The 12,456-nt window shown below is 35.0% G+C and overlaps 1 protein-coding gene across 1 annotated transcript in view; it reads left to right on the top strand.

Moving 5' to 3' along the window:
- Positions 1 to 12,456, top strand: part of EPHA3 (EPH receptor A3) — a 519,117-nt gene that overhangs the window by 434,000 nt on the left and 72,661 nt on the right. Inside the window, exon 13 of the mRNA XM_036757104.1 lies at positions 2,212 to 2,421. Within this exon, the coding sequence (XP_036612999.1) occupies positions 2,212 to 2,421 (210 nt within the window). The remainder of the gene's footprint in view (positions 1 to 2,211; positions 2,422 to 12,456) is intronic.

The following is a 12,456-nucleotide window of genomic DNA, read 5'->3' as shown; positions in this document are numbered from 1 at the left end:
TCCTTTAGTTTCTATCTTTATAGTAGTCTCTGCTGCCCATTCATCTCTTAAATGGTTCTGTCCCTTTAACAAATAAGTATGAGCCCTGTATCACACCATTGGAAGGTGACATATTCTCTCTTTACAAGAATATCACTACAGTTAAGCACAAGTGTTAAATTAGCCAGTAAGTGAAATGTGGTTCCAGAAATCAATCTTAACTACCTAAGTATACAAAGCCTGCAAATCCATTCATTCAGTAGATATGTCTTGAACAAACACTATCTTGAAAGTACTGCACTAGGCACTTGCAGGGGATACAAAAATTAATAATCAAGAGTTGCTGTTCTAAAAATGTTTAAAATACACAAATTATATATATATATACATATATATGTGTGTATATATACACACATATGTACATATATATGTGATACTACTCATGTAAAATAATATCATAGAAGAGTCATATACACTATACATATATAGAGCTGCATTTAACTACTGATCGACAAATGCTGAGATAACTAATTTCACAATTTTTCTATGATGCAGAATTTCTGTATATACTTTCATATGCTACTTCTACTGTCAAATAGATGTCAAATACCATAGATTAGCAAGAAGGAAAGAAAACACCGCTAAATGGTAATTGCATTTTCCAAAAAAACCGAACCATGTTCTTACTCCCATGATAAAGTCTATCATGACATATCCATTTGTATGTATACGTGTATGTATGCATTTGTGTTTATGAAGAACCATGTTCTTCAGTTTTAATCAAAAGCAACATGGCAGAATGACATTGGATTTAAAGAACCTAGATTCAAACCCTGCCTCTGGTATCTTGTAACCTATGTGACCTTAGGTAATTTATTTTTCCTCCTAGGTTTACGATTTCTTCCTCTACAATTCAAGAGGGTCAGACTACATGCTCACTATCATCCCTTCCAGCTCTAAATGTAGGAACCTAGGATCTAATCTAACTCCTTCTTCTTACAGATGAGAAAACTGAGGTCAGTGTAGGTAAAATGACTTGCCTGAGTTTTTTCAGGAATCAAGGAAAGTCTTCAGACCCTAAAACTGATGGTTTTTTTATTACTGCGCAGTTTCTTTAGCTTGGGCATAAAGGCATGCAATGAGTACTTTGCAATCCATTGACTTATCCTGTAGCTATTAAATCTTTAAAATGAAGAAATCTTCAAGTTTGCCTGATTGAAATACTTTATACATTAGCATGCAGCTGTAGAAAGGTAATCAAACGTGCTATCCTGGGTATTTTACATTATCTTAGTATATACAAATATATATATATATATATATATATATATACACATACACACATATATATATACATACACACACACATATATATGTGTATGATATATATATATATGTATGTGTGTATGTATCTTAGATACATATAAATTTTTATAGATAGATAGACACAAAATAGATATTTTAGGATATCTGACATACTCACAATATGTTAGAAAAATCCCTCATTTGGAGAACCATAGGTTAGAATCTCAATTCTATTATGATGTGACCATAAGCAAATCACTTCATGTTTCTGTACCTCAGTTTCCTCATATGTAAAATGGGAGAGGGGTTGGACTAGTCTCCAATATCCTTTCCAGAGTTCACATTTTATAATTATCTCATTCTGTGAAAGATATTCTCAAGGTTCCTTTCCAGTTGATCTCTGAACTTTAATGAACGGTTTTGACCTGTAATTGTGTGCACCACATGAAAACAATCAAAGCCCTATTTTGGCACCGAAAGCTGGCAAGAAGAAAGCAGACATGGTTTCATGCTTTTTAAAGGACTTCCTGATTGCATGTAATCACTCTACAACTCTTTTGTTGCTGATGTTTCATTATTGCTGTTAGCCTATGGCATTGAACAGAATGTAAGTGCAATTGGTCTAAAGCAGGCCTACACAGCATATGGCTTGCAGGCAGCTTGAGGCCCACCAAAGGCCACCTGAAGGTGGCCTGCAAAAAATGTAGGGTTACCACTGCTCATTCTCCTGTTTGTCACATGACATGCAGCAACCGACTGTTGTTGGTCTGTCTCTAGTCTAACCTGTCTGCTGCCCAAACCTACTACCAGGTTGTGCAGGTTTGGTCTAAAGGCACCTGATTAAAAGAGTCATTATCCAGCACTAGAACCAGATAATTTTGTGGACAGACTGATACTTATTAATCACATATTTCAAATGTTTCTCAGAAACATGATGCACAGTTTACAGTCATCCAGCTAGTAGGGATGCTTCGAGGGATAGCCTCTGGAATGAAGTATTTATCAGATATGGGCTATGTTCATCGTGACCTCGCTGCCCGCAACATCCTTATCAACAGCAACCTGGTGTGCAAAGTTTCTGATTTTGGCCTCTCGAGAGTTCTAGAGGATGACCCAGAGGCTGCGTATACCACAAGAGTAAGTTGGACTTCTTATCCTTTATTTTTCATGTCATACTGATTCGTACTAAGTCTAAGACATATGCCAATGCAGCCAAATAAGCTTCACCAGACTTTTTTATTTTCCTCTTCTTCAAGGAGTTTATTGTCTTAATAATATGATGGAAAATGAATGGATTTTTTCATAAAATTAATAGACTTTTCCCTTACAAATCTGACTACTGCTGTAACCCAGTTATAATATGCAGGCCCCCTTTTTCCTGAAAACAAACAAGTTAAAGTTTGCAGATTTGAAATTTTCACAATTCCTTAGGTTGCCTTAACATATGATCTGGCTACACAGTGAAGATCTGACAAACAGCAGGAATACCAGGACACTTTATAGATTGTGGAAAGTCAGTATATAAATTCTATTGTTATTTTAGTTTCCTAACTTCTACAATCACAATTTTTTTTCTCCATTGGCAATTGAACAAAAGGCTAATTCTCTTGGTAGACAGTCCCATTTTGATTACCCAACTAAAGACCTCAGTTGTCTCTCATGTCTTTGAAAGTCTGAACTAAAACTTTAAAAATCCTAGTCCTGGATTCAGCTTACTACCCAAGCAGTAGTAGGAGAGACAAGAAAAAATAATTATGCAACATTAACAGATATATTCATAAGAGTGTAATACACCCTATTATATGAATTTAAGTGTTGGCATTCTCAAAGTAGTGGAAGTCATCACATTATTTTCATCATTTTCAGTCACATCGTGAGTTAAATTTACTTTTCTTTACATGAACCTAGATGTTAAAAATGGTTTTATTGTCTTTCAGGCATATTAATATCCTCCTGCTTGCTAGCAAACTTCATTAAGCTGAAAACAAGAGGCAAATTAATATCCAGCAGCCCAATTAAATACAATATAGAACAATGGCCAATAAATCCAGAAGGTTGTACTCCACAAAACTGATTAGATTGGAAAAATTTGACAAAATCTTTACCTAAATATTCCATGCTTTCTTTTCCTTGATCACTAGCAAAATCAGTCAGCCACTATTTTGTAGCACAAAATAATTTATTTAATAACTAACCTAACTAACATGCTACAAAATAATAAATGGAAAGCTGATAGATTTATTTGGCAGGGAGCGTTTTTTATTTCATTCATATCTCATCTACTTTTTAAAGATATTGATAATCCTTCACCATTGGGTGAGCTACTAAAATAGTCCTTGAAAAGTACATATTCACCTGCCCTCCTTATGATACTATCCTTAAAAGTAAAACCTTTCAGTAAAATTAGGTGATTTCAGGTCATTTTCTTAGAATTTTTAAACTTCATCTTGAATTTTCCTTCCTTCTTGAGATCACTTTCTTGTTGATTAAAGGAGTAAGGGTCTCCCATATTCATGGCTAATTAATTTCAACTCCAGGGAACATTAGAAAGGGCTATTCTCCAGGAAATCACTTTGAAACAATAATCTCATTCTGGAACCCCAGCAATATAGAAGCCACTTTGATTTTATTGTCTAACAGAATAATTTGTAGTTGTCATACCACTCTGTCAGAGTTTTTGTGAGAGTAGAAGCAAATACCTAAAGTACTTTAGCCTTAGTAAAGCAAAAGCAATAAAGTACTTTATTGTTCTTGGTATTTTTTATACTTTTTTTGCTAAAGCAAAAATGCATCTCTGTTGGATTTCTTTTTCCCTTTTTTTGAGGGCAAGGGATTCTCAAATACTCCACCAATTCCAAACCCTTGATTTGCATCTATTCAATATGATCAAATGGATATTCAGAGATATTCAATATTAGTAACCCAGGATATTCCTGGAACACTCCCACGGTCCTCATGGAGGCATCAGTGCCTAGTTTAAGAAAGAGTGAAATGTGTCTTGATACTGCATTTAAAAAAAAACAACTAAATTTAGATGTTTTAAAAACTACTTTACTAAACTAACTATTGTTAATGTGAATTTTTTTAAAAAATCTTCCTAAATACAAGGTATAGCCATGAAGTAATGTAGCTTAAAACACACACAGACACACACACACACAGACACACACACACACACACAGACACACACGAGAACATAGGCATGTAACTGGTTGTTGATATCTTTCCTTCATCGTAGTCATCTTGAGAGACCATACACTCATTCCACTGATGCTTTTATTGATCAAACAAATCCTTTGGTGGAGATTTCCTTCAGGCCTAGCTTAGGGGTCACTCAAGGAGATCATTTGCAAGACTTCACAGTCGTACCTTTTTGGAGAGCAGTACCAAATTATTTTACTTAGGTTGGTCACCTACATTAGTCACTAAACTTGACTATGAATTATCTTTGGCTATTTCTAAAAAAAAATATTAATTCTTCTTCATTGAAGGAAAACATTCCAGCATTGATAATGCCTTAAGGAATATGAAGTAGGAACTCAATTGGATGACTGAATTCTGATTCATCAACACTGATCCATCAATAAATCAGTTACAAGACTTTCACAAAATATATCTTAGATATACAGCTAACACTGTTTGTGTGGTATCTTAAAGTCACCAGATTTATAATGAGAATTCTGTATACTGATTTAAATAAATAAAAAACCATTTCCTTAGAGGAAGAGATTCAGGATGAAGAGAACGTGGAATTCAGGGTTTTTGATTAAGTTAGCATGATGGGCATTAAAATGATATAGCACCAAATGCAAGGAAGCTACTGTTAGAAATGTTGCCTTAGCATTACACTGGAGTAGTGGTTTAAAGATTGAAATATAGTTGCTCCAAAGGTGAAATGACTTAGAGCAGTGAGGTGGAACTGTGGATAGAGTGCTGTGCCTGAAGTCTGGAAGATTCATCTTCTTGAGTTCAAATCTGGTCTCAGACACTAGCTGTATGGCTCTGGGCAAGTCCGTTACCCCGACTTGCTTCAGGTTCCTCATTTGTAAAGTGAGCTGGAAAAGGAAATTGCAGACCATTCCAGTGTCCCTCTACATTTTTCGTGGGCCACCTGAAATCCTTCGGTGGGCCACAGATTGTGCAGATGTCCTCTAATTATATTTTCAGTGTCCTGTTTGGTTGAAAAGAATCTATAAAAATCGTGATGGGCACTGTTTGGTGTTTTCTCTTTTTTTTTTAATTAGGAATTTTTGTTTTTCACATATATTCCAGCACATTGTCCCCAACTATAGGCTACTCCCTTCCTAGTTCTCAGTCATACCTTAGATTAGGGATAAGGACTAGACCTCTGGTTTCATTGATAAGCCTTAAAAACTACAGTAATTGAAAGCATTTAAGAAGGTTGCTAGACAATATTTATTTAGCATCTATAGTCAAGGTGCTATATAGTTGGTGCTTGCTAATTATATATTATTTGCAAGGGAATGAAAAACTGCCACTACTGAAATCACTCAATTTATAACCAGCATTGGCTCTTAAAGGATCCATTTCAGTATATAGATGATAGGGATGAGAATAGTGATTTAATTGGTTTAGGAAACTTTTAGTTGGTAGAACTCCCTTTATCAATACAGGTAAACACCATCTCTGCAAATTATGGACTTGGAAAGTTGCCTAGGGAGCTGAGAGATCAATTTATTTGCCCAGGTTCACACAGCCAATAACTATGAGGGGTAGTACTTAAAACCAAGTTTTCCTGGCTTGGAGGAACAACTTTCTATCAGCGGTTCTACATTGCCTCTTGTCAGTAAAACAATGGTGTTGAAGTAGAACAGGTTGTCCCTGAAAGTTATGAAATTTAGGCTTTCATAACATATCTGTAAAGATTCATACATGGTTGCAACATAAACTTGAAAGTCCTTTTTGTTTGTTTATTGTTGTGTTCTTTTTTTTTCATTTGAGATGAGTAGATTCTTTCAGCAGGCAATATTTCTTAGGCTACTTTGTTCTGTTGCTGCAGAGAAAATAAACAAACACGAGAATGCTTTTCTTCCCATTTCAGTTCAAGTGAATTTTAAGGAAAATTTAATGTTTCTGGTTCTCTAACACCAATCTTTTTTTTGGATTCTGATTCATTTTAACTTTATCCCAATATCCTCTGTTAGAACTATTTAATCCTGAAGAATTTTTATAAGACATTCTCTTTGCAGATAGCCTGGCATTATATGTACATGCATTAAATGTGCCTTTGTACATTTATGGATGAGTACATGGGTTTTGTTCCTGAACTGAAACTTTAGAACTCACAGTTTTGAAAAGATGTTAGCTTTCAAGTCTTGGACTTTTAGAGCACAGAGTGTGGGAGAATGAGAGAAAGTTGACAATATTCTGGTTAATTTTCCCTTCAGCAGAATCACAAACATACTGAACACTTTGATGGTAGGGGAAGTTTAGAAATAGATTTCGGTTAATGTGGGGAATTCCCATTGTGAAAATTCTCTACACCAACTACTGATTAGCAAATTAGTCTTAGAAAGAGTTTTATCTGTCCCTGGCCACATAATTATATATGTCTGAGGCAAAACTTAAATCCAGGTCTTCCGTATACTAACATGTGTCCTTTATACACCATGTTCCTCTCAAGAATCATATAATGTTTTTGAATTGGATTAAATCTGATTACATCTGATTCCCAAATTCATTTCATGACCTAATGTGCCACATAATTGGTAATAGAAATAGGGCAAGTTGGGGCAGCTAGGTGGCATAGTGAGTAAAGCACTGGCCCTGGAGTCAAGAGGACCTGAGTTCAAATGAGACCTCAGACACTTAACACACTTACTAGCTGTGTGACCTTGGGCAAGTCACTTAACCCCATTTGCCCTGCCTTCCCCCCTGCAAAAAAAAAAAAAAGTAGGGCAAACTAAAGTCATCTTGAAAGCCTAGTTTATCGATCACTTATGTAGGTATTTGTCAATTCTACTAGTAACTTATTTATTTATGTACTATGTACAGCCAAATGTTGTAATTAAACAAGTGACTTCTCTATTTTATTGTATATATATATTGCCTCTTGCTACAACTAATATAGAGCTAGATCCCAAATGCTATATTTTCAGATGAAAAAGACAATCAAAAAGAAACAATTTTAAGTGGAGGGAGAACACATTTCACAAAGTAAAGTCATTATGATAACTTGAACATGGCAAGACAATTTCATTTTTACCTACTAAAACTTTATCCTCAATTAATTTCCTCCTCTATAAAATGGAGATGATAATGTTTAGTTAATTTCCTTCTCTGCAGTGAATATGAATATCTGTGGTGTCTATCACAAGGCTGGGAAGAATAAAGCCAATAATATGCTCAAAGTAGTATATAAAACTTAAATTGTTATATAAGCATCAACTATTACTATCGTTAAGAAATGAATGATATTTCTGCCAAATTACCAAATATTCTCCTGTCAATTAGAATATATGAAAATAAAAATATGTTGAATTTAGCTCTTAAGTACATGATTCTTGTCTTATAGTAATGCATCAACTCATGGATTATTAGATTAAAAAAATCTCACACTTCAGATTACCAACATTTAATTTTTATAAACACAGCCAAGTCCCAATTGAACAGCTAAGTGCTACACTAGACAGAGCACCAACAAGATTCATCTTACTAAGTTCAAATCTGAACTCAGACACTTACTAGCTGTGTGATCCTGAGCAACTCACTTCACCCTGTTTGCCTTAGTTTCCTCATCTGTAAAATGAGCTAGAGAAGAAAATGGCAAATTGCTCCAGTATTTATACCAAGAAAACCCCAAATGGGGTAATGAAGAGTCAAACGCAATAATAAGGATGATGAGTCCTGTGAAGTAATCTCAGTATATATGAATTTGTTCTTTTTGAAGTTAAGATTATGTACATTATGGTGTTTTGTTATAGCTCAGTGGAAGTGTGCAGTGATAATTTGAATAGTGTCACCACTTTATGGATATCATTATTTTCACTAATCAAAAGTTAGCTACAGTCTAAATACCATAGAATTTTTAAAAATGGGGATGATAATAGTATTCATGCTACTTGTGAGGCTAAATGATATGATTTATGTGAAAAAGAATATTTTAATTCATTTTCCCATGTGGATTATTTGGTCCACACATTTGAATCCCCATGCTTGGCATTCATTTCATAGAATCCTCTTTCAATCCCTAATTTATTTCAAGGCTCAACTTCTGTTCTCTTCCCCATGGGAAGCCTTTCATGTTGTATTCCCCAGTAAACATATAAGGTCCTTGAGAGTAGGGACTTTATCCTTATGTCTTTAAAACACAGCACAGTGCCTTACACATAGTAGGTGCTTTAGATGCTTGCTGAATTGCATTGAATTGAGAGCATTAGGGTAGCCATGACTTTTTCAATATTCTGTACAAACAGGACAATGTCATCTACAAGCAAAACATCTTTTAAGATGCCATTATCTGCAGGGTATCTATCTTCCATTTGGCATCTGCCCAGAGTATTCTCTATGACTCTGGCAAAGACCTTTGCTGAGCACATAACTCCCTATTTTCGGCTTCATTTGAGACTTATAATCACTGTATCATTGAACAAAGCTACATCTGTAGCAGCAGCTATCAACGAATCTTTTATACTCCTCAGATATTCTGTTTTGTTCATTTGAGTCAAATGGTTGTTTTTGTTTTTGTTTTCCCTAATAACCAAAAATAAACATCAGAGTCCAAAACAGACTCTTGACATTCCTGTGTTTCTCAATCTATTGTGTGACTGTGTAGACAACTCTGCTATCAAAACAAAACAAAAAACAACCGAAAAACCTGTTTGTGAAAAACCCCTTCTTTTTCCTTTGATAGTTCTTCATTAAAGTCACATCCACTAACAGTGGGTATCCCCCAAGCCTCTGTCCTGTTCTCTTCTCCTCTATATCATCTTGCTTGGAACTCAGCAGTATCTATGGATTTAATTATTCTATCTATTCAGATGATTCTGAGATAAATACCCAGCCCTAACCTCTTACCTAATCTCTTGTCTCAAATTACCAAATGTTACTTGGGTATTTCAAACTAAATGTCCCATAAGCATCTTGAACTTAACATGTTGCAAGAAAAAAAAAAAAAACCAAACTCATTCTCTTCCCTCTCTTTCAAAATCTTCTTTTTCCTGACTTCCCTATTACTGTCAAGGACTACTCCCATTATCCCAGTTACCAAGACTTATAACCTCAGTGTCATCCATGACTCCTCTCCCACATTCAGTTCATCCATCCAGTTTGTGGCCGAGTCTTGCTATACACAATTCTCTTGTGTATAAAATCACACTGCTCTAGGCTCTTCTGACCTTACACTTGCACTATTACAGTAACCTGTTGGTTATTCTCCCTGCCTCAAGTGTTTCCCTGCTCTTTCCCGCTTTCCCCCAGTGCCTTTCCACTGAGATTACCTCCAGTTTATAATGTGAGTTCATATTACAGACAAATAACACTAATACTAATGAATAGGCATCCAATCTGCTTATCTGATCACTTCCTACCTCCATGAATTTGTATAGTTTATCTTCTTTGTCTGGAAGTGCCATCCTTCACATTTCTGCCTATGAAAATAATTTCCTTTTTTCAAGATGCTTCTCAGATTCCTCTGCTTCCATGAAGCCTTTCATGAGGCATTTTGGGCTTTCCCCTAGCCCAAAATGTCCCCTCCCTCTCTATTTAACTTAGCTTATTCATGTATTACAACAAAGCTACTGGTTTACATGTCTTATCTCACTAATAATTTGTAAATTTCTTGAGGACAGGGACTATATATTTTTATTTCCTTTTGTGTGTGCACCACGCACACACACACACACACACACACACACACACACACACACACCAATAGATGCCTTGGTATGACAAAAGTTTTGGCTAGGCATTCAATTCTAACTCTTCTCCATTCTTGCAAGGTAGTAATTAGTATTTTCTCCTTCCTTTTTCTGTTAGAGGCTGGAGTTTGGCCTGATTCCCCTGGAAAGTCACCCCCTCACCCTATTTCTTTCTCTCAGCTTCTTTCAAGCAGTCATATCCAGCTATGGTGGTTAACATTGTTCTGGCACTAATTCCTCGGATGGAATTGATTCTAATACATAGATATGCATGTTTGTTAAATTAAATAGATTTTTATGGGTCACTCTGGAAGGTGAATGTCCATTATAATATATACATATGCATATATTTGCTTTATGTCTTAGAAAAATATCCTCCAAGTTGCAAACAATTGACTTACCTGGACACTTTCTGAACGCAATGCATTTGTAAATTAGTAAGCTATTTTAAGAATAAAATCTGAAATTTGGATATTTAAAAGGACAGTAACAACAAGAAACATGTTCAGAGCGACCCATGATTTTTACAATTATGCTGTTCTTTTACAATGAAATATACAATGGGGTGTATTACAGAGTGTGTATAATACTTAAAATTTCTAGTTGTTCACATTATATCAGTCCCCAAAAGTTACTGAAAAGTCTTTTTTTTGGTATTTCATTTCCTGAATCAAAATGTGATGACTTATAGTACAAAGAAATAAAAAATTGTCCTACCTTTTAGGAAATCCTATGCATCTCAAGTAATGAGAAGAGTCTTAAAATTCAGGGAGCTTTGTATCTTTGCTGCCTTTGAGCAAATCTCTTTATCTCTAATCCCTTAGGGAATCAATATCTTTTGGATCCATTCTGTGGTCTCTACATTTAAACTACTGGGGATTAGGAAAGATGCCTCCCCAGAGACGTCTTCTTTGGATTCCCCTTCATCTTGCTGTCTACTACATGGGTCATCAGATGAAGTCTAGATTCCCAAAAATTTCTTAAATTTTAGACCTTAGGTGTAACAATCCGATCCTTTTTATTCTCCTTCCAGCAAAGTGGATAGACTATATATTTTCTTAGTGCAAGCTCCAATAATTCAAGTTCTTTAAATACACAATCCAAGACCTGTCATTTTAAGTATGATCTAACAGCTCAAAATTAGGAGGTGTAAGTTTTGGTTAGGAAAAGATTGTTCTAACTCAGTAGAGAGAAAAACACTTTAGGAAATCCCAATAGACATGGAAGAATTATCTCTAAATCACCAAAAATTTCAGCAATTACTTTTTTTTCTTTTAGAAACGATACCTCTTTCCCTTCCCTGCCACCAATCCCTCAACCAAATAGAAGGAATGGAATTCAGTTAGCTTCCTGAAAAATTTAGGCACTTTACTAGTCATACCAGATCTTAAATTGTATTACAAAGCAGCAGTTACCAAAACTACTAGATACTGGCTAAGAAATAGAGGGGTAGATTAGTGTAATAGGTTAGGTACACAAGACACAGTAGTCAATGATTATACTAATCTACTGTTTGATAAACCCAAAGACCCCAGCTTCTTATCCCAGAATTTGACAAAAACTGCTGGGAAAACTGGAAAATAGTATGGCAGAAACTGGACATAAACCAATTCCTGACACTACATACTAAAATAAAGTTCAAATGGGTAATGGATATATGATTTAGATATAAAGTCTGATACTCTAAACAAATTAGGGGAGCAAGGAATAGTTTATCTGTTAGATTTATGGAGAATGGAAGAATTTATGACCAATAAGAGATAGAGAACATTATGAAACGCAAAATGGATAATTTTGATTACATTAAATTGAAAAACTTTTGCACAAACAAAGCCAATGCAACCAAGATTAGGAGGGAAGCAGAAAACTTGCAAAGAATTTTTACAACCAGTGTCTCTGATAAAGGGCTCATTTCTAAAATATCTAGAGAACTGAGTCAAATTTACAAAAATACAAGTCATTCCCCAATTGATAAATAGTCAAAGGGTATGGACAGGCAGTTTTCAGAGGAAGAAATTAAAACTATCTATAGTTGTATGAAAAAAAATGCTCTAAACCACTATTGATTAGATAAATGCAAATCAAAACAACTCTGAGGTACAACATCACATCTTTCAGAATGGCTGACATGGCTAAACATGAAAATGATAAATGTTGGAGAAGATGTGGGAAAATTGAAACACTAATTCATTATTCGTGGAGTTGTGAACTGATCCAACCATTCTGGAGAGCAATTTGGAAATTTGGAACTATGCCCAAAAGGCTATAAAAATGTGCATACCCTTTGACTCAG

Source organism: Trichosurus vulpecula, chromosome 4, assembly GCF_011100635.1.
Source record: "Trichosurus vulpecula isolate mTriVul1 chromosome 4, mTriVul1.pri, whole genome shotgun sequence".
Taxonomy (NCBI): domain Eukaryota; kingdom Metazoa; phylum Chordata; class Mammalia; order Diprotodontia; family Phalangeridae; genus Trichosurus; species Trichosurus vulpecula.
The sequence above is the reverse complement of the archived record's forward strand: the minus strand, read 5'-3'. Positions and strand labels throughout refer to the sequence as shown.